This window comes from Aspergillus thermomutatus, assembly GCF_002237265.1.
Source record: "Aspergillus thermomutatus strain HMR AF 39 chromosome Unknown NODE_127, whole genome shotgun sequence".
Classification (NCBI taxonomy): domain Eukaryota; kingdom Fungi; phylum Ascomycota; class Eurotiomycetes; order Eurotiales; family Aspergillaceae; genus Aspergillus; species Aspergillus thermomutatus.
In genome coordinates this window covers 50016-74636 of record NW_020798176.1, presented here as the reverse complement: position 1 = coordinate 74636, position 24621 = coordinate 50016, and the positions used below count along the sequence as shown (strand labels likewise).

The following is a 24621-nucleotide window of genomic DNA, read 5'->3' as shown; positions in this document are numbered from 1 at the left end:
CTTAGTCTCAGGCCGCTAATATGTTCCTTCCTCTACCTCCTCGTCATTCGTCGCATTTCAATAATCTCGACGCCTTCCCCGACGCCTTCCCAGCTGTGATTGTGAGATTACCATCGTCTTATCGCTCTCGATTGCCTTAACTCCGACCACGCGCTGTTATCTTTCACCCCGTTATACTTGGACATACCAAGTTTTCACCAGTGCAGGTGCTTGAAAATTCGACTTATCGAGAGATGGCGCTCTTGAAAGTGAACAGCTTCGGTTAAATTGGGACAACTCTTGATTTCGCTTCTACGTGAAACAGTACATATACCACCGTCCACAGCGATGATGCCCCCAAGTTCGAGCGTCAATACTCCCCGGAGATTCGATCGTGACGCCTCCCTAGTGCTAGTTGGCATTCGAGGGTGTGGAAAGCGCTCTCTCGGCTTCGTTGCTGCCACCGCTCTCAAACGCCGTTTCATTACAGAGGATCATTACTTCAAGGAAGTTACTGGGTTCACGCGGCATGAGTACCTCAAGCGCCATGGCAGTCAAGAGTTTCAACGTCGTGATATCGATGTTCTCAAGAAGATGCTCGACAACCACCAATCACAGTGTGTCATTGAGTGCGGTCTTGGAAGCCTCACTCGGCCAGTTCAGGAGCACCTTCGTTTGTATTTGGCGAAGAACCCAGTCGTGTACCTTGTTCGTGACATGGATCGGATCCAAAGTTTGCTAGGTTTAGAGGATCAGGCTGTTAAGCTGCTGTGTGAGGGGGACCCCCTGCACAGAACTTGCTCAAATTTCGAGTATTATAACATAGAAGATCGTTCCAGTATGGCGGCTCAAACCGACGGAGAAACAACGGATCGCCGCTCTGTTAATTACTCCTTTAAACTCAGAGAGGCGAAGGAGGACTTCACCCGCTTCGTACGTTTTGTCACCGGCGCAGATGTGGACCAACCTGGCTACGACTCACCTTTCGTACTGTTGGAGACCCCCCCGGAACTTCGACCATTTACTCATGCAATCTTTGTTCGCTCCTCTGATCTAATCGAAGGGGTCGTCGACTTGGCAGAGCTTGAATCTGGTGGAGATGCCATTGAACTTTGCGTCGACTGCTGGAGTTCAAGCATGGCAAACACCATCAGCAAGCAAGTTTCTTTGCTTCGGAGGAATGCCCGGACACCCATCATACTCTCCATTGATACAAAAGCATCCGGAATCGGCAGCGGTGACCTCACATTGGCGCAGATTTCTGAGCTGTATTTCACCATCTTAGAGCATGGCTTAAGGCTGGCGGTGGAGTATTTAGCAGTCGATCTGGGCCAAGACCAACCTCTGTTGAATCAGGTGATTCGCAACAGAGGTAGAACCAAGATTATTGGGCATTATCTTTTCGAGCCGTCCTCTTGCGTGACGTGGGAGGACGAGGAATGCCTTTCTCTGTATCTCGAAGCAGAAAAGCTTGGTTGTCAAATCGTGCGTATTCTTCGAGTGGCCACTGAGCGGGAGGATAATGCAGCAGTGGGCAAATTTATCAACAAGATCCAATCCTTACCTGGTTCACACCCGCCGGTGATTGCCTACAATATTGGCAGTCTTGGGAGGACCTCGCAGGTGTTCAATTCGATATTGACCTCCGTGACACATCCGGCTATCAAGCGTCGCACAGACAATGGCAGGGATCCCCTCATTACTTCGCGAGACGCTGTTCAAGCCTTGTTCCAGAGCTATACGCTAGACCCCCTGCAATTCTACATCCTCGGAGGGAACGTGGCGTACAGTCTGTCTCCTGCCATGCACAATGCCGCTTTTCGGCACTGCGGCATGAGGCATACGTATAGCATTCCCGAGTCTCCTTCTCTTGCGGCGCTTGATCGGCTGGGCCGTGATTCGCATTTTGGGGGTGCGAGCATTGTGCAGCCGTGGAGAGTACAGGTCTTTCAGAGACTCGCATCGAAAAGCAGACATGCTGAAGCTATCGGGGCCATCAATACCATTATGCCCCTGCGTGCACGAGCTGATGGGACGATGTTTCCCTTACAAGAGCAGGCCAGCCGCCGTAACCAGGCGGGGCCTGTTCTCGGGTGGTATGGAGAAAACACCGACTGGGTGGGTATTATGACTTGTATCAGTCGTCACCTGTCTCCCCGTAATACGATCAGTCCTTTGAAAACAACAGGCCTGGTTATTGGAGCCGGTGGCATGGCTCGGGCCGCGATTTATGCTATGCTTCGGCTAGGTTGCCGAAAAATTTTCATATACAACCGAACCTTATCGCGTGCGGAGAGTGTCGCACGCCATTTCAATTCTTGGGCGGCATCGCAGGTGGGCTCAACCGAAGTAGTGCAAGTGTTGAAGTCCCTCCAAGATGAATGGCCATTGGATGCCTGTCCCCCATGCTTAATTGCCTCGTGCGTGCCAGCAGATCCTGACAGAGATGAACCTCCAGCCAACTTCGAAATGCCGACACAGTGGCTGGGAAGTCCAACCGGCGGCGTGATTTTGGAGGTAAGCAACTTTCATCGCATTTGATCCTGAAGAACCTAGCTGATCAATTTCGTTGACGCAGTTCGCATACAAACCCTTGGATACGCCCCTGTTGCGACAAATGCGCCGGTTTCGAAGTGAAACTGGCAGGCCTTGGGTTCTCATTGATGGGCTAGGGTTAGTCTCAGAGCAAGCAATCGCGCAATTCGAGCTCTTAACAGGACGGAGGGCACCTCGCCGACTGATGATCCTTGAGGCTCTTCAGAACTATGTCGGAGAGCACGGGGCTCTCGATGAGAAAGAGATTCAAGCAAGGCTAGGCCATATCTAACAATATATTATTCTTCAGAGAATGAGAGAGAGGTCGCATTTGACCTAGAGTACAAGTTATCGGCTATACTACGGGCACATGAAGACGAAGGAAGGTGATATCTTGGTGACTACCTAGATAGAGGGAAGGCTAGACTATGGGTCACTTGAAATATACGCTATACCTAGATAGACAGGAGCGAACCTCATAGAGGCCCCACGACACAAGTACATCCTCCATGTTACGATCTGACATACAAGAGGTAGGCAAGGCACCAAAACGGTGGTAGTCCCTTATTTGAGCTTCCAAGTTAAAGACCCGCTATATGCTTGACGTAGGGAACTGCACAGCAAAAGTATACCGACATCTGAAACAGAGATAAACAAAGTAAAGACTCGAGTCACACCTTGAGACGCAGGGTGGTGCTAATACTAATGGAGGATCGTCACGTGCACCGGGATAATGGTCCAGTCCGCAGTATGGCCATGATGGGTCACGGGTGATTGCGCGTCAGTAATTGAGCCATGTGCGTTGACAACGCCAGAATGGCCCCCTGGCTCTCACTATTCGGTAATTCATGATCAATGGGAAACAAAAAGGCTTCCATTCTCCCCTACCGCAGGGGTTCTGGGTCCTCAGAAGCGGATTTCTTTGATATCCCCGACGAGCCATGTCTTGCAATTGTGAAGCGGCAACTAAGACACATTCGGACCTGGATTTTCTTCGCGATCTTCATCCTTCTGATACTTTGGTTTCGCCGTGAAGCCCCTTCACCTGCTCCTGTCTCGCATATCGACTATGGTAAGGTTGATTGGTCGCGTTACGCCTACAGTCAGTATGCGACGTCGAGCGCATATCTTTGTAACGCCGTGATGGTGTTTGAAGCCCTGGAGCGGTTAGGTAGCCGAGCGGATAGAGTTCTTTTCTACCCCGAAGACTGGGATATGTTTGTTGCAGATGATCGTGACAGGGACAGCCAGTTGCTACAGCTCGCCAAGGAGAAGTATAAGGTGTTGCTGATACCTATTAGTTCAGAAATGATCCAGGCTGGAGGAGGTATGTGAGGGGTTTACAGTCGCAGTTCGGTCGTTCTCCAAAAGCAGAGCTGGCGCTAACTTTGATGACAATCGACACAGGCTCTGGCGAATCTTGGGATAAGAGTATCGCGAAATTGCTCGCCTTTGGCGAGACAGAATACGATCGCGTCATACACCTTGATTCCGACGTGACCATTCTCCAGAAGATGGACGAGCTTTTCTTCCTCCCACCAGCCAAAGCCGCCATGCCACGAGCTTACTGGGCGCTCCCGGATACAAAGCAACTATCGTCCCTGCTGATCGTGATTGAACCTTCTTATCGCGAATTCAAAGCCCTTATGGAGAGTGCTCAGCCAGCTCTCTACGGTCAAGTGGGAGTTGATTCGAATGAAACAACACATAGATATGATATGGAGCTGTTGAATAATCGCTATGCCGATTCGGCCTTGGTTCTTCCGCATCGGCAGTACGGCCTAGTCACTGGCGAGTTCCGGAAAAAAGACCACAGCAATTTCCTTGGAAATGACTATGAGACTTGGGATCCTGACAAGGTCTTGGCAGAAGCCAAGCTCGTGCACTTCTCTGACTGGCCTTTGGCTAAGCCGTGGGTCATGTGGCCGGTTAGTTTGCTGGCTGAGATTCAACCCAGGTGCGACTACAAACCCGGCACACCTCAAGAGAAAGGGTGCCGTGATCGGGAAGTATGGAAGTCACTCTACCAAGACTTCCGTCAAAGACGAAAGGTTTGCGCAAAAATTTGCATGATTCTAACAGAATCTTGCTGATCTGGATTCTATAGGACATTTGTAAACTACTTAGTTATCCTGCCCCCGATTGGCCTCCAATAGAGAGGTCTCCCTAGGACCATCTCCTTGGCTTTTACGGATACTTCTCTTGCCATCATATTTCCATTCGCGGCATATGGAACGGCGTTCAGGGTCAGGCATGCGCAATGCCAATCTGCTTGCTTACATAGATTGTTCATCGTTCAATGTATATCTCTAAATAATGGGTGTTTGGTGCTTTTATGTGAAGTCAATTCGATGGTTACCGCTACTAATAAATACTGTAGATAATTTGACTGTATTGTGACTTTTAAGAAGGGCCAAAACAAAAATAAATCACGAAGGCGAATGCAAAAGCTGTTAACTAAGGACTTCGGATAATGCGTGTCTATAAACCTAGTCACGAAGAACGACCACTGACAATCTTGCTCGGCTGCTCGAAATGACCGGGTGGCACAAAAGGCCGTCCGAAACTATGAGGGAACCGGATCCTTGCAAATAGTGCATAAATTGTCGGATAGCATATGGTAACTTGTGGATTAACATGGTTTAGTATAATAGCCTTGAGTATTGTGGAGATATCAGTTGCAGAGGCCGTAAGACTCTTGTTGACTACATTGTGGGCAGTCAGTCCCTAGGAAGTGAGCTAAAAGTCACAGTCCCTGGCTCTCTAGGCACGGCCAGGGTGGGGTATTGTCGAAACCATGTGGATATAAGGTCAAACAAGTAGACTGCCTGGTTGATGTGAAGCAGAGCATTCGACGAGGTCCCTCCATGGTAAGCAGACTTGACAGTTTCTAGAGGTTGTTATTAGGATTGACGTTCAAGTCGCACTGCTGCCAAATGGTCATGCATGCCAGGGCACTTAGAACGCTTCGAGAGCAGGAGTATTCGTGACCACCCGCCGCAAGGAGGATATCACCGCAAAAATGCGGCTGCAAGAACCATGTGGCACGCGCGGTCAAATTTCGGCCGCATATTCTGACAGCAGTCCAACAACAGTTGGGAGCTGCGCGCCTTGAGGGCGGAAGATCTATCACTCGAGATCAATCATCAACATTCAGCTCAAGTAACCCATTCCCTTTCTCCACCACTGCCAAACACCTCGCTGTTCCATAATACTTCCAAATTCCTTGACGGACTCAACTTCAGATAGTCCCACGTTCGGTAAAGTTGGTATACCTGAGATCTGAGAACGGCTGCCTGGCTTCCAGTCTTCGGTTTGATCATCTCTTGTTACCACTCCTGGTCGGCTAACAAGCTGGAAATCCTTGTAGCGCAGGTTTCGCACCACATCGACCCATGACTCCACAGAGTTCATATCCTGGGATTCAACATACATGATCCCTGGACATCCGCCAGAGCGGAGAAGTACGAAACAGTTGTGCGTGTCAGCTGCTCGTTTCAAGGCAGACACTTTCTTGCGAGATGTGATATGATGGGTGCGAATGAGGGCATTGTAGAGCATCTTGACGGTTGGAGGTCACCAATCAGAGGCAGTATGTGGTCGTGCCGCTTCCGAACAAGAAGGTACACAAAATTGCACAGAGGTGATTAAAGTCGTATGGTTGTTCGATATTGCCAATCATCACCGCCTTTATTTCAATTCGTGGAGATATGACGTCATATATGTCGAATACTAAAGTCACTCGACTAAGAAGGTGTCTTAAACCATTTCTAGCGTAGTAGGAATAGTAGCGCAATACGTTTTCAACATCATACAGACCGGTCGGTCTCAGGATTCACGCACAACTGCTCATTATTGACTGCTACATCGTTACCATGGCCGTTGCTCGATATCGGGAGGGATATCTAGTCTACTTGATGGTGTCAAGCTCTATACTGATTCAGATCTTGGTGACGGAAGGCGAAGAGGAAACATCCAGCTACGCTCATTTGAGTTTCTGAAGCGAGCATCAAGATTGAATGTGCTGAATTGACTTTGAACTCCTGGATCCACGTAGTAAGTTGATTCAGGATAGAAATGCATCATAAGCTTAAGAATGAGCAAACAAAGAGTGCAGCTAAAGGATACTCATAGGTCAGGTTTTGAAAGGACTTCGCCCTATGGGATCTTATATGCTTGACCCTGAACCCCAAAGTGGCTCGATCGCAGCACTAAAAGAAAACTGAAATAGAGCAAAGGGGGTCAGTTCAGCCAGGGGCTCCTGCGAAGTTTATGGCAATCCCATACTTCTACGCGAGCCTTGGTATATTTTGTTTCGAATGCTTGCACACCTATTGCATCACTGGAACGGAACACCGGAGTCGAATTCCTACATGTCCTTCTTTCTCTTGCTGCTCTCTACAAATGGAGATAATGTCCGTTCTTCGGGTTGGAAAAGAATGGTATTGAATTGAGCGGGCTTCAGCAAGCGATTCTCACGGATTGGTTACGTTATCGTGATGACTCTTTTCGTTGTGAGCCATCCTCACTAGAGCCTCTTTCGTGATCCCTAACCATGATAGCCGGCAAGTATCATAGATGATATATACCCACGATACGTGGAACATATGTCATGATGATGATTCGGAGGTGCATTTCCGTTGGGGGGCCTATATCAAGACTGCAATGCTTCCCACATTACCCTCTTGTTCCGAATATGTTCAGGCTTTTGGGCATTCTCGAAGTATTGCATCTAGAATAGAACCGACAAACCCCTTCACCTACAAAAATCATGTCTGAATCAGCTAGGGCGATCATCTCCGAAGTCTCGGGCCATGACCTTGATAGATGGCTACGGCCATCTACATTCACGAACGAGCTAGAAGAGGTAATTGCGTGTCCACTCTGAGAGATCCTGGATTTCTATCATTGCATTTTCCTTTTGAAAACTCAAGGCTTATATTTCGCAGTCTATTAGAGGCCATATTCACGAAGAATTAACGAGCTGGATCTTTTTTCGAAAGCTCGCAGCAGACTGTTCGCGAGCCAACGTTGCTCTGCATGGATTTGCCATGTATGTCACCTAATAATTCCTCTCGACGTTGGTAGCGTCGCCTGCAATACTGGATTATTGACTGCATTTCGCCAATCAGGCTCTGGGAAAGGAGCGCTAGGGAGTGCTTGATCGATATGCAATGGCTAGAGAAATATCTTGTCAGCCGCGGAGGTCGGTGTAAGCCAACAAACATCGAGGCGCCAAAAGTTGAATGGCCTGATACACCTATCGAGCCTATTGGGCCTTGTCGGGAGGCCTTCACTGTCCAGAAAAAGCTTTTCACGGACTTGGAAAGGCTGTGTACTTTGGCTGAGAAAAGCCAAGATACCGCCTTACTAAATGCGGTTGAGTCGCGCTTCTTGCGAAAACATGCGAAGCATTTAAAGAACATGGGCGATCTCCTACAACAAGTGGCCCGAGTGTCAAAGCAGCCCGGACTAGGCTTATACCTCATCGATGCAGAATTGCGTCATAATACTGGCTACATCCCCTGGATGTCTATGAATGATCCTGATATGGTCGATTCAGGAATCAGGGCTGTGACAAAGAAGATCAGCGAGGGACTCGCGCTTCAGTTACACCATGAGGGAGGAGGAGAACACGGAGCGAAGGAGTCAGGACACCGTTGAGAGATTCACTATGTCGATGGCTCGTACGGAGTACATTCGCTGAATGTAGGCCTAAGCTTGAAAATTTGAGATGAGAGCGGGAACGAAGGTCAAGGTTGAGTTCAATGAAACATCTTGCACCCCATTGCTTTCGTTGCTTCACCCTGCTTGTTGGGATTCCATATGCATCACCTTGTCTCGAAAATTAGAGCAGACAGCGAATTCAAAGGCTTGTGGCCAAGAATACTCAATTACGTAGAGTAATATTGCACTGGAATGATTCACTTTGTATGTCAAACAAAGTATACGCGAACACTACTTTTATCCCTCCCTCTCGACTTCCTTCGTATCCCTATTCGCGCTATACTACTATATTCCATTTTGATCTTCAGGCAAAGCTGAGCTAACGACCAACAGCACCATACCAGCAGAGACCCAAAATACCGCCAATAATGATCGCGATCGCTGGAGGCACCTTGAACCAAGCATTCTCCGCATAAGTAACCGCTGCAACAACGACCCACCATGGCTCAAGAGCAAGACTCTGGCCATTACTGGCTTTGGGTGTCAAATATCCAATTTCCCACAGCCTGTATACAGCAGTGAACACCAGACCCACGGCAGCAGCATTGACTCCTCTAAGCCAGTCGACAACCCACTTTTTCTTACGGAGCACTCTCCAAAAACTCTGCACAGCAACTGCCAGCGTGATGCCAGGCAGGAAAATGCCGATGTAGCCAAGGAAAGCGCCGAATATAGTCGGGAACTGGGACTTCTGAAGCGCGAGAGCTCCAAGGAAGACCGCAAAATTGAAGTTGGGGCCAGGGAATGCTTGGATAAGAGCCAGGCCAATCAGAAAGTCCCTGCCGGATACCCAGCCAGGATCAACGACATAGGAACGCAGAAGAGGAATCACGACGGGACCTCCTCCGAAGATGATTGTTCCGGCCAGATACATGTTGGCAAACAAGTCCAGGGCAAGTGGTGGGTAGTTGATGACCCCTCTTGCCACCAGGATTGCAATGAAGGAGGCTGATTTGGCGGTCAGCAAGAATCATGGCTAGATATGAAAAGCTGGAGGACTTGAGCGAAAAAGCAGGAACGTACCAAAGAAGACAACACAGACCGTGATCCCAACACGGATCCGGATGATATGATCCTGAGAAGCGCTGACCTCCAACGACTCAGTTTGCGCATCGGAAGCAGTTTCTGGAAGAGATGTTGCCTGTCCAGTCTTCCGTGAGCGTACGGTGCCTTGATTAGGAGGAGTGCTGCGCATCTGGCTGTCTTGTTGCTCTTGAAGCTCCACTTCATTAGGGACGCCATTTTCCTGCCTTGCCTCTTCGGGGTGGCTGTTTCTTCGTCTCCATTTAGCTCTGGTTTTACGGATATACTGGCTCATCCATCCGTCCCATACAACGGTTGACAGACCACCAATAACCATGAGAAGCGGAAAGTACCAAAGAGCATTGTAGCAAAGGCCGGCACAAGCGCCGAAGATAACTAGGATGCGGGTAAGCTTATCCTTTATGGCTTTTTCCGCTAGCTGGACGGCTGCCAGAGCAATAATCCCCACGGTGGAAGCATTGAGGCCAGAAAGGAGAGCATATGCAATTTCCGGAAGAACATCATTGATATTTTGTACACCAAGGGAGAGGGCATACATGCCAACTGCTCCGGGAAGACTAGAGTAGAGATTAGCTGCGCCGTTCGTTTTGTCTTGCCTCGAATAATGCATGGAAGATAGAATAACGTCAAGAGCTCACCTCCATATATGGAAAGCAAATACAGCTGGAATGAAGCCTGCGTGCAATAAAGTCAAGCAGAAAAGCATCTTCGTGCTTCCAGGGCCGGGAAGAGCTTGACAGATGGCAAATAGTTCTTGGTACTACAATGTCATTCCGATCAGCCTATCGTACCGATCTTCGCTGGATTGAGGACTGACTGTTTGCTCATCCGCCCATTTCTCCTGTCCTCCTTTGCCCTCGACAAACTTTTCGTGAAAGATCTGAAAATGGACCGGCGGTCCTCCAAAAGCTGTAAATCCCAGATGCCATGTTCGTAGGAACACATCGCTCAATCGGCTAGAAAGACCTTTTTTACGTTGCTCAGAAGCCGCCCTCTCTTGTACGGGCTGGTTCAGGGCGCGGAGCGAAGAAAGGTAGCGGGAGAATGGCGGCGGCAGCTGCATCCTTGTTCTTCGCTGGTTCCAAACCAGCGACGTGTTGAGTATTCAGGGTAATGGAGCATAGACAGAAAGACTGATATCGCGGCAGTCTCTCCTCCTTTTAACAATCAATTCACAGGCCATATTTACCCCATATGATGTGACGCTTGGCAGCTGAGAAAACTGGCCATTCATAAGAGAGGAATCTGTCACGTCGCTTGGCAAAAGTGCCAAAATACCTGAACCAGAAAATGTGTAAACTCTAATTTAAGCTCTTTTTTCTCTGACTGTTTGTGTAGCATTTGACTGTGACACCAGGCTAAGATATTTGCGCATCTTTAATGTTCTGCAATGCACTATGCGCCATTCTGTTAACTCAATATTAGTCATGAATAGTCTTCTGCTGTATTCTACAGCTCTTATCAGACATGCTCACCTGTGGTTATCTGGATGATGCAGGAAGTTTCGAAGGGAGACCTATGTGGAATGGACCATGTCCAACCCGATTGTCAGCGCGCCAGTTGCTCAGCTCCAGATATAGTCTCCAAGCCCCCAGAAAGTCGGGCATCAGTTTTTACAGCAAAGTTGGATGGGAAAAACTTGTGCTCCCGTGCTCAAGAGTAAGCACAATAGGCAATTGAACTAGTTGGACTGATCCGTCCTCGGATGGCCCAGGCAGTATCTTTCTTCACAATTTCTTTGCTCTAAGCATGTTGATACGGACGCCTGGAATACTGAAACTCTTGAGCAGAGAACAAAGTACCTGAGCTTGTTCATTTCTGCTGGGTCTGATCAAGCTTCTGCGCCACCTCCTGCTATAGAAGGCTTATATGTCAACACTCAGAGTTCGACGCATCCCACAAGATGATATCTGCACAACAGTACCAGGTTTGCAGTAATGAAGATGTGGCAAGTAAGGGACACTATCACTGCAACCTTCGTTGGACGAGACACTGTGATTTCCAAATGCTCCGACGAAAGGAGCTCGGTGTAGAACATTCAATATCGGTTGTTGTGCATACATATTGACGCAAACGGCCTCAAGTACATCTATTGTGAAAGGTAAAGTCAGCTCTGTTCTTTCGATGCATCGTGTATAAAACCCGTTTGTCTCTTTGAGAGGGGGCATCCAAGCAGAACCAAATAGAACCGGAGAAGCCAGAGAATGAGTGACGGGGATAGGAGGCAATACGGTGCAAGATTGCATACTCTGAGTCTTCAGAACCTGTTGGTCACCCAGATTGCAGCATGATAAGTCTACCATACCTTGAAGGTTGCATGACCATACAGTGTCCTGCATCTAAAATGGCTATGTTGTGCAGTAATATGCTTACATAGGAGAGGAAGACAGTTTCAGAAGAGGAAGATTCCAGCGGAAGAGATGAAAAAGCTGTGCGGATTAACCTACTGGCTCAGGCACCCTCGAGGCATGACGCAGGATGTAGAGCTTCTGGCTGGGACCAGGATGCAGCGAGCACATGCGCGACCCCCAACATCCATTTCTCATCACCAACAACCACTTTGTTCCCACACCTGCTCCTATCTCCCTCCACTCAGTCGGCGCGTCTTGCCGTCTTTCAATCACAATGGGAGGTCGTCTGGATTTACCTACAGAAATTCTCCTCTTCATCATCGAATTCTTCGAGTCAGCCGAACACTGGCCAGTCCTTCTCTCCCTCTGCCTCACGTCCCGTCATCTCTACGCGCTGGCTCAGCCGATACTTTTCAAAACATACCTGAATGGACTTCATTGTCATTGTTGTCACAAGACCAGCGGCAGCAGAGATGGTCTGTGTTCTCTACTAGGCTTCACTCGAACTCTTCTTTCTCGACCCGATCTTGGATCATGCGTCCGTCAGATAATCATAGACACCTCGACCTGGGAATCCCGGGAGCCCGAAAGATGGTCGAAAACACTCACACCAGAGACCATAGCTCTACTAGCTGATGCGATTCAAGGTCTTCGCGTGAACAACAAGGCGGTATTTCTCTCATCTATAGTGAGGGCAAAAGTGACTCCTTTGATTGTACTACTGTGCACTCGCACACCGAACCTTGAACATCTTGATATGACGCTAGGAGAAAAAGACTTGAAGGATCTGAGATCTTTGTATATGCCTTCGATGCAAAAGGATTTAGTTTCTCCGTATCTGTCTAAATTGAGGAGCCTGGATATTGGAGGAAGCCAGGGGCAGATGAATATCGTTCAGGCAGACACTTTATCCTTCTTCTTGAGTTCGTCGCGCCTTGAACATTTGTCCCTTTCCCTCCTTGATGTACGGGGCGCTGGTGATTCAGGCTTCATGCCCCCGTTGCAATCCCTCAACATTGCTTCAGTCTCTCTCACTTGGACTTGTTTAAATACGAACCTTCTGACAACTCTCATCTACGCATGCAAGGGTCTCAAAACATTGATCTACGAGATTGATTCTGATACTCAAAATCTTGTTGAACCTCCAGAACTCGCTGCCATCCTCAATTCACAGAGGGAAACCCTTGAATTTATCATTGTTGATCTTAAATTATACCATTGGGCGCTACGCTGGGACGATTATCCGAAGATTGAGTCATTCGCCTTTTTTACAAGTCTCCAGCACCTAGAGGTCGAACAGTGCTTCTTGACCGACAACCCAGAATTGCCCGACTCACTGAAACATCTGGTCATTCGTGCCTGTGAACACCCTGTGGCAAGATTGTTGACAAATTTGACAAGACGCAGCTTCGACAGCCTAGATTCTCTCGAGTTGGTCGTCTTACAGCCTCTGTCATCACCGCCGAATGGAATGTTCGGTCTCTCGGAAAGATTTGATAGCGATGAAGATGTACATGCAAACATCCTGTATCGGTCCGCATTCAGAAGAGCCTGCAGGCAACTAAGGAAAATAGTTCGCGAGGCATACTTCGACTTTAATGTAAGGTGCGAAGAATGGGCTTTATATGAGGAAGGACTTCTCTGAGCTCCGCGGATCTGGGATCGATGAGCCTTACGATTGAAACAAAAGGAAGTCACGAGGGCAAATTGTACTTTGCAAAAATCGTCAAAGCACTGCAAAGATATTGCAGGTTGTTGATTTTGTTTGTGCTTTTGCGTGGGAATTCAGTGTTGACATTTGCTTTGTAAGTTGTCTAAGCAGACTGAACTGGCCTTAGGACGGGAAGGGAATCTCATCCCATATACACTGGTGCCTCTATTAAAGACTTATACAAAAGCACTGTAGAATGCGTCCTTCAATGAAATTGATAAGCTTAATGATGTCCCTCTCGAAGGATACTTTCGAAAATATGTTCATATGCGGTGTGCGGGTTCCGCGGGGTCCGACGAAGAATTTGCCCGACTCCAGCATGTGTTCCTGAATCAAAAATTATCACCAAGGGTCATATTTATGATTCATCATTCTGGATCTTTTGATTCCGAACGTCGCAGCCTTAGCGCTGAGACCTGAGAATCGAGCCCTGATTTCAACGGGACAGTGGGGACAGCGCGTGCGGCGAGTTCCACGCCAACCTGAACCGCGTTCCAAGATATGGCCTCTCTCATCTTGGCTGCCTTTTTGGTAGCCACTGTTATCCACATTGTTACCTTACTTTTCCTCTGTATAACAATCTGACTTGTAGTGCACTTTGGTGGACTCGAGAAAGCCTATCCAGCAGTTTGATTTTTCTCGGATTTTTCTCAGCCGAGCTGCCCAGAATGGACAGCAAGATACAAAAGGAGGACTGTCTCTGTCTTTTTGTAGATGATCCAGCCAATAAGGGATTTGATTGCCTTGCAATAGCCCCAGCTACTACTATGCCAAGGCATAAATCTGTTGTTGAATCCATAGCGATGAGATGTCATATCTCTGGTATATCGAGGCTTGGCTTCCTCTTTGGGAGGCATAGGGCCACATGAGTGTCCTCTTGCCATTGTCTCGATGACATACGATGAATATAAATGGTATTTTTCCATTTTGAGAATGGCTTTGCTCCACGATCAGAGGGAGAAGTTTTTCTTGCAACGATAGGGGTGTTAAGCTCCAGAAAGATTGTCCGGCATGCCAGCCCACCTTCCACAACACCTTGGTGTTGCACCGATTGACCCCTCTCACGGAGTAGGGACTCAAACGGATTTGACTTTGAGATCTCAGGTTGATTCATCACGAGAGGATGAGGATGCCATTGCCGAGATTCATCGCACCTTGACAGAACGGAGTCATCACGAAGTTGGTCAATATCCCGAGCCCCATTCCTCATTCGACAACTTCTTGGAAGGAGAAATTCGAGCTGGAAAGCAAAAGTCGAGCCTTGGTGTCTGCTTCCAGTCAATAACAACATGGGGAGCTGGCGAAACTCACCCGGCTGTGAAGACACTAGGAATAGCTCTGTGGCGTACACTAACACTGCGAGATGTCTATGAATGGACAATCCAGCCCCTGTTTTCGCCTAGAAAGCCACAAGATGGACGTCCTCTCATTCGAGATTTTTCTGGAGTCGCTCGGACCGGAGAAATCATGCTGTAAGCGTTTACACCCTTGTTGCTTGCATATGTATCAGGAAGATTGAAAGGATAGCCTAACTTCCCCTTAGATTTTTAGGCAGACCGGGAGCTGGGTGTTCAACATTTCTTCGAACAGTCGCTGGCTACCATTCTTCTTTCCTAGGGGTGACCGGGAATATCGATTACTCAGGCATGACTTTGGAGGATGTCAGGAAGTACTACCGGGGCGAGGTGATCTATGTGCCGGAGGACGATGTGCATTTTCCCACTCTCAACGTCCAGCAAACATTGGAATTTGCTCTTCAAAGCAAGACGCCCAAAAGGTATCAAGAGCGAATCCCACGATATCTCGAGATCTACGGCAGGGTTTTCGGTATGTCCCATACCATGAAGACCCTCGTGGGAAATGAGTATATCCGTGGTGTGTCTGGAGGAGAACGAAAACGGATTTCTATCATTGAATCCCTTGCAACCGATTCCTCAGTTATGTGCTGGGATAATTCTACTAGAGGCCTAGATGCTTCGTCGGCGCTGGACTACGTCCGCAGTCTTCGGATTATGACTGACACATGCGGAAAGGCAACCCTACTGACCCTGTACCAAGCTTCTGACGCCATTTTTGATCTGGTTGATAAGGTTCTGCTCATTGACGAAGGGCGAATGCTCTACCAGGGTCCAGCGTATGAAGCGAAAGGGTACTTCGAGAATCTGGGTTACCAATGTGCGGAAGCGCACTCATTCTATGCCGCCCCTGTATTGTCAGGTCAGCCTTCTGACACAGCGCACGCTTCGGCAGTACTGGCGGAGTCCTGAATACCCTTATTCGCGGCTATACGCATCGTTCTTCCACGCGCTGATTAATGGATTGACGTATTTGCAAATAGGAAACAGCTCTACAGACCTGCAATCGAAAGCATTCTCCTGTTTTCTGGTTCTGATGCTGGTGCCAGAATTCATCAATGCAATCTCGATGCGATTCATTTTGAACCGTGATCTCTGGAAAGCCCGGGACCCAGTGGAGTGTATTCCTGGGTTGCATTTTGCACCGTGCAGATAATCTCGGAAATACCATACGCGATAATCAGCGGAGTGGTATTCTACGTGTTGTATTACTTCCTCGTCGGTCTTCCTCTGGGGTTCGCAGCTGCTTATACGTTCTTGATGTTCTTCCTTTTCTTCCTTTTCGCCACGTCCTGGGGTCAGTGGATTGCTGCATTAAGGTAAGTGTCTCGGATCAGTTTACCCTCTGGAAGCGGGAGACAAAAGAGGTACGGGCCGTCTGACAACTATCTAGCGCGGATTCAATGGTGGCTGCTACTCTTATGCCATTTTTCATCATCATGTGCGAGCTGTTCAATGGTATCTTACAGCCACACAAGAACATGCCTGTGTTCTGGAAGTACACGATGTACTATCTCACCCCATTCACCTACTGGATAGGAGGCGTATTGACGTCTGTTCTACGTGGTATGCCCGTGATCTGCAGTCAAGATGAATTGGCTATTTTCGAGAGCCCACTCAACATGACATGCGGCGAGTATGCGATGCCCTGGTTGTCCAGTACCGGCAGCGGTTATCTCTCAAATCCAGATGGTCGTGGCAATTGCGGATACTGCAAGTATAGCCGGGGTGATGATGTGAGTCTTGATTTATTGGAATGTAAGGAAAGGTTGCTGACTTCATCAGTATCTCTCAGAGATTGGTCTAGACGAGTCAAAGATCTGGCCTTATTTGGGTATATTCACGGCATTTGTCATCTCGAATTACCTCATGGTCTACGCACTGGTTTATGTGCGCTCGGTGATGAAGCCCTTGTGCCGTTGAGGGCAGAGGGGATTCACGGTCTTTCTGTCAATTAAATTTATTTGCAATTGACCGTTTCTGCGAGCAGCCCTTGTCAGAATTGACATCTTTCCAGGTTTTGTCATTTCCGACATAGCATTCTATAGCGAAACACAGTATAGTAATGGAACATTGTCTTGAAAGTGATACTGAATCCACTCTCGCTGCCTGTGCATACTACGAGGAGTAAAGGCCAGCTGGACTCCTGTAGCTGGATTGCTTGAATAATCTATTAAATAGGGGTTGACTGGTCGAAGAGGGAACATTTTCGCACTCAGGACAAACAATGTCATACTAACCGCTATGCAATGATCGATTTCCATTCAGCGCCGACAGTGCTGAGCCTGAAAGTCCGAAGACGGATTTTATTACTATAATCGGCATGTCCGAAGTCAACTCCGACTCCCGGGAACTACTGTATTTAGTAACGCCGAGACCCAGCAACGAAAATCGCCGATTTCCTTCGCATGCAGCATTATTACAAGCAATGATCATCAAATCTGGTCAGTCTGAGTCATCTTTATGGATACAGAGTCGATCAGATAAGCCCTGGATGGGTCCTGTCTCCATGACTGTTCGACCATTACCACTTAATTCTAACATCAGCGGCTGTTGAATGGCCCTCCCGAGCTGAGCATCGCTGGGAAAATTCCCACATGGGATCAAGTACTCATTGCCACGCCCTTCAAAGATGGACGACGACCAGGAGTTGCCGTCTCCTATGGAGCACTCAGGATCATCGCCCAAATCCGCAGCACGTCGGCGCAGACCGCCATTATCATGCACCGTGTGCAGACGGCGAAAGCTCAAATGTGATCGAGCATTGCCATGCAGCCAATGCATCAAGTCCAAGACTCCAGACCAGTGTATCTATGTAGGACCTCAGGCTGGCTCTCTATCAAGCGTCCGACGCGCTGGAGATCAAGACACGACTGTCAGTGACCGTGCTCGGGCGTCCACAGATCGCGGTAGTCCAGTTTATAGTGGTGTCTATGTCTTCGACTCCAAGCACCAACCGTTTCCAACCAGGGTTGCGAAGCCTAAAAATCGCTCTGATGAGATGCAGGAGCTGCGCAACCGAGTACTAACATTGGAAAATGCACTGGCAAAGGCCAGCTCGATTCAAACTCCAGAGACCCTTGGGGCCGAACCGTCGATCGTCTCGGAATCGGGACCTCGTACAATGGGAGACGAACACTATCTCAGCGAAGACATCAGGTCTCTCCCATGGGCGTCTTTTCGGGGGAAAAAAACTAACACTACGTACTGTGGTCGCTCGCACTCTGCGTCGTCCCTGTCATTCGTAAGTAGCATCCTGTCGCTTGGTGTACTCCTTCGGGCTAAGTTCTTTGTAGTTCCGGGATGTTGGTGAATTCTTGAGGCAACGCAAATCCAGGCATAAGAAAGATTCCGAGTACGGATCTCTGAGACAATTCAAGAAAGAAATGTGGCTCAAGGAAAGACAAGAACAGCAGCAACGTGCGCGTCGTGAGCAGGCTTCTTCTCTTGTGGACCTGCTTCCTCCTCGCCGAGTTGCTGATGAGCTAGTCCAGTTGTACTTGTCCAATTTCGAAACGACATATCGCATCTTGCATATACCAACGTTTCTCAAGCAGTACGAAGATTACTGGACTGCACCCGAGAATCCTGATATGGTTTTCTTGGCCAAGCTTTTGCTTCTGATGGCCGCTAGCAGTTGCTTTTACAGTCCAACAACAAAGATCAACGGCAAGGATTCACTTTCGAGTACTGCAATACATTGGATTGAAGCTGTCCAGATATGGAGCGTCACGTCATTTGCGACTCGAAACACCAACTTTAACATGTTGCAAGTCCATTGTCTGTCGTTGATTGCGCGCCAAGCGAACGCTTTTGATGGGGATAGCATTTGGGTATCATCTGGCTCGCTGATACGATCAGCCATGACCATGGGCTTACACCGTAACCCATTGCGCTTCCAGAAGCTGTCCAGATTCTGGGCAGAAATGCGCCGTCGTTTGTGGGCTACCATACAGGAGTTAGACCTACAGTCGTCGATGGATGGAGGGATGCCGCCGACGATTGACCTGGAGGAGTACGATTGTGATCCACCATCCAACTACGATGACGCAGATCTGGTCGAAAGCATGACAGAAGATCCGCCTCCCAAAGATCCCGGCATCCTGACTCGGAGCAGCTTTCAGGTTCTGCTTTCGCGTTCATTGCCCGTACGAGTACACATAGCAAAGCTCGTCAACCGCCTGAGATTCACACTCTCGTATGACGAAGCTCTGCGCTTGAGCAAGGAGCTCATGCAATCTCTGCATGATGCTCTGGATTTGTTCCCGAGCGACGGATCTCTGTTGCATATACCCGGCGTTGAGAATCCCGCATTCACCAAGTCGTATTTCATTTTCCTAATACGCAGACATCTGCTAGTCCTCCATCGCCCTTTTTGTCTCAGTATCATGCAGACTCCCAAATTCTCCTACTCACGAAAGATTTGCCTCGACTCAGCGCTGGATATGCTCTCCCTGCTGGAGCCCCCTCTTGGCGACGTTCCCGAAGCACAGCCCCATCCTCATCTTGGACATTTGACCGGCGGAATGTTCCGTGAAGAGCTATTCCATGCGGCGATAATGGTGTGTGTGGAGCTAGTTCTGCAGGCTGATGAGCTTTCGCGGTCAAAGTCCATGCTCCCCGGCCAAAGTAGCGTCTTGAGCTCTCTCAACGAGATGGCAGAATCCAAGCAAGCGGTCATGGTACGTGCCGTTGAAAACACCATCAAAGTCTTTGGCAGTCGCATTGCACCAGGAGGAAGGGGTTGCAAGCCATACCTCTTCCTGACTATCACGCTTGCATCTGTCAAGGCGCGCTTGAAAGGGGAGGATTCCTTCAGGACTATGGATCAAGCTGGTACAAACGCCATCAGAGACTGCCATTTACTGATGAGGGGGGTGCCTTGGGCTGACGTACGTAGGCAAGATGGAAACAGCCCAAAGGATGTGAGTGATTGCAGCTTCATAACAGCGGATATTCGCTAATTCACAACTAGGCCAGTATTTCAACACCCGGGCTCACTGCCGGTACGCCGCTTGACCTGCCCTTTGATCCTATGTCTTTCGTTCCTAGCTCCATGGAGGACATTTCGGTAAGTCTTTGTCTGGCAGATCACTGTATGAACAGAAGCTGACCAGCTAGCCCCTGGACTTTGGAAACCTTTTTGACATGACCGACTATGGAGCTTTGGAAGTTTGGAATAACGATTTCTTCTCAGGGTATTAAGCAACTAGCGTGCATGAGGGAGGCGTTCATGAAATACGGAGTTGCGATCTTCGACGGGCAAATCTCTAACTAGCTTAATGTATAAAGACCTCTCGGTTAGATTCCATGTATAGACGAAACAGAGCCTTCTTCGCCTGTGATCGCGATCAGTCATCTCGGCTGGGGAAGCCACATGTGCGCCGATCGCGAGAATAAAAGTGGGCAATCCTAGGCCCCAGCAGCTTCCTCACACCATCAATTTCTGCATATCTTGCCTCATTTTCCAACCAGGGCTCTTGAGCTATGTCGTAAATTCATCACAAAGAAACCTTCTTCATCAGTATTGATGATTATCATGGTGAACAATGAAATATCGTACAGCTGTACACCATACCGGAGGTTGAATCCCCACCAGTCTAGTTGTTCTTCGACACTCGGCTCCGGCTTCGGCGCATCATTCTTCTCCTGTGCTTCACGCTGGCGACGAACACGCTGTTTGTGCCGTCTACATCTCTTTCTTTCTCTCTCCCTCTGTTGTCGCTTGTGAATCATATATCCCAGCAGAAAGGCGTTTGGTGTATGCATGGCATACGCCATCGCAGCCGCCACCGCGGCGTCAGAGATTGCGACGTCATTCAATGGTATTATCTGCTGTTCTCCGTCTCCGTATCCGTACTAATGTTGAGAATATCAGGATTCAGGAGATGCTGTGGCGGCCTGGAAAACGCGAAACACGAAACAGAGGGACAGGGACGCGTTGTGCTAGTCATAAAATTAGTCATCCTCGTGCAATGCTTGTTTTATGCACATGTGCACCTTCATTGGTGGAAGTTTTCCGCTCAATCCAAATACCCTAGCGGAGGAATTATCGCGCAGAACACGGGTGCTCGATCCTTGAAGCAATTAGCTTGTTTTGAATGAGTGTCCCCGCATAATGCGGAGAAGTATCAAACGTCTTCGCTCTGATCGTCGTCATGGACGCATTCTACAGGCGGAGAAACTCCATTCTCGCGTCCGACGGGGAGTCCCTCCAGCTCATAATCCGGGGATAGCCAAGCACTGGGGAAAATTGGCAGAGGCCCAATGCGCTTGGCAACTTTGTGGAAGTCCCTGCTATAAGATGGACAGCATGGGCATCGGAGTGCGACTGCCAGCTCAATTGGCCTGTCTCTAGTTGTATTTATACGTATCTTGTACCGAGACACCTAGCTCACCATGAAGTTTCTCGCTCTTGCAGCGCTCTTTGCGAGCACCGTCAGCTCGATTGCAGTAGATGGCCTCATCCCTGGCGCAAGAGTCATCCCTGCTAATGACGCGGTGACCTTGAAGAAGGTTGGGGCTCACCATCACAAGCACCCCAACCGTCGCACAGTGACCATCCGTCCCTCTCGCAATGATACGGACGATATCTCGGCCGACTTCCTTTGGGGTATCAAGAGGGCCAACCGTGGTGGAAAGCTGTTGCTGCAGAAGGGGAAGACCTATATCATCGGCAAAAAGCTCGATCTGACCTTCTTGAATGATATCGAGGTTCAATTGGACGGAGAACTCAAGGTATTTTAGCCCGAGGTCCCACACGCAGCCCTAGCTTGTGCTAATACCATAGAAAGTTCACCGATGACGTGCCCTACTGGCAAGCAAACAATTTCTATTATGACTTCCAGAAATCCATCACCTTCTGGCGTTGGGGTGGTCAGGACATCAAGATCTTCGGATCCGGTGTCCTGAACGGCAACGGACAGCGCTGGTACAACGAGTTTGCTGGAGCAGAGATTCTGGTAAGAAAGCCTAAAAGCTTGTCAATCCTTCTGCACAGAGTTGTACTGACGGGTCTAGGATCCCAACAACAAGTACTATCGGCCCATCCTCTTCTTGACTGAGAACGCCACCCGAGTCTCGGTCGAAGGCATTACGCAGCTCAACTCTCCCTGCTGGACCAACTTTTTCGTTCGCACCAAGGACGTCTCGTTCGACAACGTTTTTATTCATGCCTATTCGACTAATGCATCGGTGAGTTTCCTTTTACCTGTGGAAGCGGAGGAAAAATTAACTGTAGTCAAATAGGCGCTCCCCAAGAACACCGACGGCTTCGACACGCTTAACGTCGACGGACTGACCGTCACCAACACTCGGGTCGATATTGGTGACGATTGCTTCTCACCCAAGCCCAACACTACCAACATCTTCGTACAGAATTTATGGTGCAATGGCACTCACGGAGTCTCGATGGGGAGTATCGGCCAGTACCCTGGAGTCATGGATATCATCGAGAATGCTTGGATTGAGAATGTGACCCTGCTGAACGGTCAAGTAAGGAATGATCCCCCCTTTTTTGGGGGTCAATGTCTAATTCTATTAGAATGGTGCTCGTCTCAAGGCATGGGCTGGTCCCAACGTTGGCTATGGCCGGATCAACAACGTCACTTACAAGAACATCCACATCGAGAACACTGACAATCCTATCGTCCTGGATCAGTGCTACTTCAACATTAACGCTACGGAGTGTGCCGCCTACCCTTCCAGCGTGAATTTCACAAACATTGTCTTTGAAAATATCTATGGAACCTCCTCTGGGAAAGAGGGCAAGGTCGTGGCTGATCTGACCTGCTCGCCTAATGCGGTGTGTTCTGGGATCCATCTTGAGAACATTGACCTCACCAGTCCTGCGGGTAGCCCGCCAGTAATCATCTGTGATGGAATTCAGGGGGACATTGGAGTTGAATGCCAGTCGTCGACTAATTCGACGACGACTAAGCGCTCGGTTGGTTTGGCCAGAAACTTGAAATACAAGGCATGAGTGCTTGCAGATGTAAGTAGTGCATAGAAAAAACTGAGTTCAGTTCATGCTGTTCGACTCTCCACCAAGAATGTGATGATTAGCGTATCGCGACATGGATAATGGCCGGAATGTTACCCCAGGTACTTTGCAGCAGTAGGAAGTGCTTCTCCAGTGCGAGGAATACTGAAACTCGAAAAAGGAAGGTCAGGTGAATCTGAGAGCAGAGACCGTCATGCCCTGTCGAACCATATCTTGTCGCCTCGTAATTCCGGCTCCAAGTCCAACCCAACTCTTTCCACTTGTGCCCGAGAATCGATAGAGAACTCAACCTGAAAGAACGTCACGCCATCTCCTCCTCCGCCCGGGGAGTATAACTTTCCAACGAAGAAATCCCCACTGGCATGCTCCAACTCCAGACGGGTGACGATCGCTCGATCAGGAAGATCCGCGTATAGCTTTCGATCCTCGTCAAGAAGCAATTCAAATGAGCCGTAGCCTGGATGCGCGTAGACCCCAGCATATAGCTCCAGCGACAAAGAGGGCGGAAGAGGTTGCGACGGCAAGCTGGGGTATAGTCTCCGCTTGGCCTCTTTCATCGTCTTGATGCTTCGTTTTCGTCTTTCCCTCACAAGCTGCTCGATCTGTCTACTGTACTCTCCCGCCTGGTCAGGCGGGATCCCCAACATCATGTCTAAAAGATACATGTACAGCGATGCGGCGGCAAATCGCGCATCCATGGCATTGCCCATCATGATGAACCCGAACTCTTTCCCGGGAATGAAACCCACCAGGATCCCGCATCCTGGCCACGAACCGGTGTGCCAGTACAGTGGTTCGCCGCGGTAGCTCTCGACGAACCAACCCAGCGCGTATAGGTGATACGGTGCGGGCGGATGCACCCCTTCCTCAAAGGCCGGGAGGGTTATCCGAGGGAACAGGAGCGCATCTCTTGTCGTCATCTTGGATTGAATCAATGCGCGGACCCAGAGTGCGTAATCTTCCACCGAGCTGACCATGGCTCCGCAGCCGGTCGTGGGAGCATAGTCCATATAAGGCTCCGGTATCTGGGTGTGGGCATCTGCATCCCATGTGTATCCCCGAACCAACCTCGAGCTCGCCGAGGGACATGCTTGGGCCTCGTGGACGGAGAAGTACGTATCACGCATACCTAGAGGTTTCCAGATGCGGTCCTTCAGCAAGGATCCGAGGTCTCGACCCGTGTACTGCTCTATGGCATGCGATACAGCCAGATACATATGATTGCAGTAGCTGAAGGTCGTTCGTGGGGGAAACGCCATGGGGAGATGACGTATCTTGCGCACGGCTTCGCGTAACGTTTTCGTCCTTGTGTGCCCACCGCATGGCACCCCAATTCATTCCAAGGCCTGATCGGTGCGACAAGGCATCTTCTAGGGTAGTCTGCAGAGTAGCTTGCTCATCCGCCAGGACAAAATCATCCCGAATTAATGACGTCAGGGGCGTATCCCAGTCGACTGGTCGGTCCGAGCTTTTGCTATCCTCGATGATGAGAGAGGCAACCGCGGCTGTGAAAGCCTTTGTGGTGCTGCAGGTGGAAAAGAGCGAATTTGTGGTCACGGGCTTGTCAGGGAATTCAGAAATTCCATAGGCCTGCATATATCACTAAAAGCTCAAACAGCATGGATGATATACCGACCTTGGTGAAGATGGAGGAGCCATGCACAATGGCCACGGTCAATCCAGGAACCTCCCATTTGCGGAGTTCAGACCGCACGCGCTCATCAAATCTCGCAGTGAAGGGTGACTCTCGAATGACCATTCTGCCCTAAGTAGATTTGACGGATTCAATGAGAAATGTTGCGGTGGCTTCATTACACTTTTGGGAAGTGAGAAGCAAAGGTGGGATGGGAGAAGGAGGGGATTTGCTCATTTCCCTGTCGTGTTACTGACCCCTGTCCCCCTTGATGACAGATAGTA

General features: G+C 49.2%; 7 protein-coding genes across 7 annotated transcripts; 4 read left to right on the top strand and 3 right to left on the bottom strand.

The window, feature by feature from the left end:
* Positions 1-327: 327 nt before the first annotated feature.
* Positions 328-2806, top strand: CDV56_107078 (repressor protein; the record flags this gene model as incomplete). The annotated part of the gene is made up of 2 exons (XM_026760697.1): positions 328-2496; positions 2558-2806. 2 exons carry the CDS (start codon positions 328-330, stop codon positions 2804-2806), a joined length of 2418 nt encoding a protein of 805 aa, XP_026613462.1.
* Positions 2807-3369: 563 nt separating this feature from the next.
* On the top strand, positions 3370-4607 carry GNT1 (glycosyltransferase family 8 protein; the record flags this gene model as incomplete). Its single annotated transcript, XM_026760616.1, has 2 exons — positions 3370-3841; positions 3922-4607. The coding sequence occupies 2 exons, from the start codon at positions 3370-3372 to the stop codon at positions 4605-4607; spliced, it is 1158 nt and encodes a 385-aa protein (XP_026613461.1).
* A 961-nt stretch (positions 4608-5568) lies between these two features.
* CDV56_106914 (uncharacterized protein) lies at positions 5569-6075 on the bottom strand (the record flags this gene model as incomplete). Its single annotated transcript, XM_026760533.1, has 2 exons — positions 5569-5640; positions 5710-6075. 2 exons carry the CDS (start codon positions 6073-6075, stop codon positions 5569-5571), a joined length of 438 nt encoding a protein of 145 aa, XP_026613460.1.
* A 2485-nt stretch (positions 6076-8560) lies between these two features.
* CDV56_106687 (putative chromate ion transporter) lies at positions 8561-10348 on the bottom strand (the record flags this gene model as incomplete). The annotated part of the gene is made up of 4 exons (XM_026760306.1): positions 8561-9189; positions 9265-9842; positions 9924-10045; positions 10103-10348. The coding sequence occupies 4 exons, from the start codon at positions 10346-10348 to the stop codon at positions 8561-8563; spliced, it is 1575 nt and encodes a 524-aa protein (XP_026613459.1).
* Positions 10349-14761: 4413 nt separating this feature from the next.
* Positions 14762-19907, top strand: CDV56_106083 (putative C6 transcription factor; the record flags this gene model as incomplete). The annotated part of the gene is made up of 11 exons (XM_026759702.1): positions 14762-14819; positions 14965-15564; positions 15686-15823; positions 15892-16021; positions 16096-16438; positions 16488-16592; positions 17250-17430; positions 17522-17946; positions 17999-19594; positions 19678-19773; positions 19824-19907. 11 exons carry the CDS (start codon positions 14762-14764, stop codon positions 19905-19907), a joined length of 3756 nt encoding a protein of 1251 aa, XP_026613458.1.
* A 1194-nt stretch (positions 19908-21101) lies between these two features.
* On the top strand, positions 21102-22683 carry pgxB (putative extracellular exo-polygalacturonase; the record flags this gene model as incomplete). Its single annotated transcript, XM_026759514.1, has 5 exons — positions 21102-21440; positions 21497-21664; positions 21723-21896; positions 21951-22196; positions 22246-22683. 5 exons carry the CDS (start codon positions 21102-21104, stop codon positions 22681-22683), a joined length of 1365 nt encoding a protein of 454 aa, XP_026613457.1.
* Positions 22684-22895: 212 nt separating this feature from the next.
* On the bottom strand, positions 22896-24463 carry CDV56_105763 (uncharacterized protein; the record flags this gene model as incomplete). The annotated part of the gene is made up of 3 exons (XM_026759382.1): positions 22896-23893; positions 23988-24294; positions 24341-24463. The coding sequence occupies 3 exons, from the start codon at positions 24461-24463 to the stop codon at positions 22896-22898; spliced, it is 1428 nt and encodes a 475-aa protein (XP_026613456.1).
* Positions 24464-24621: the final 158 nt, after the last annotated feature.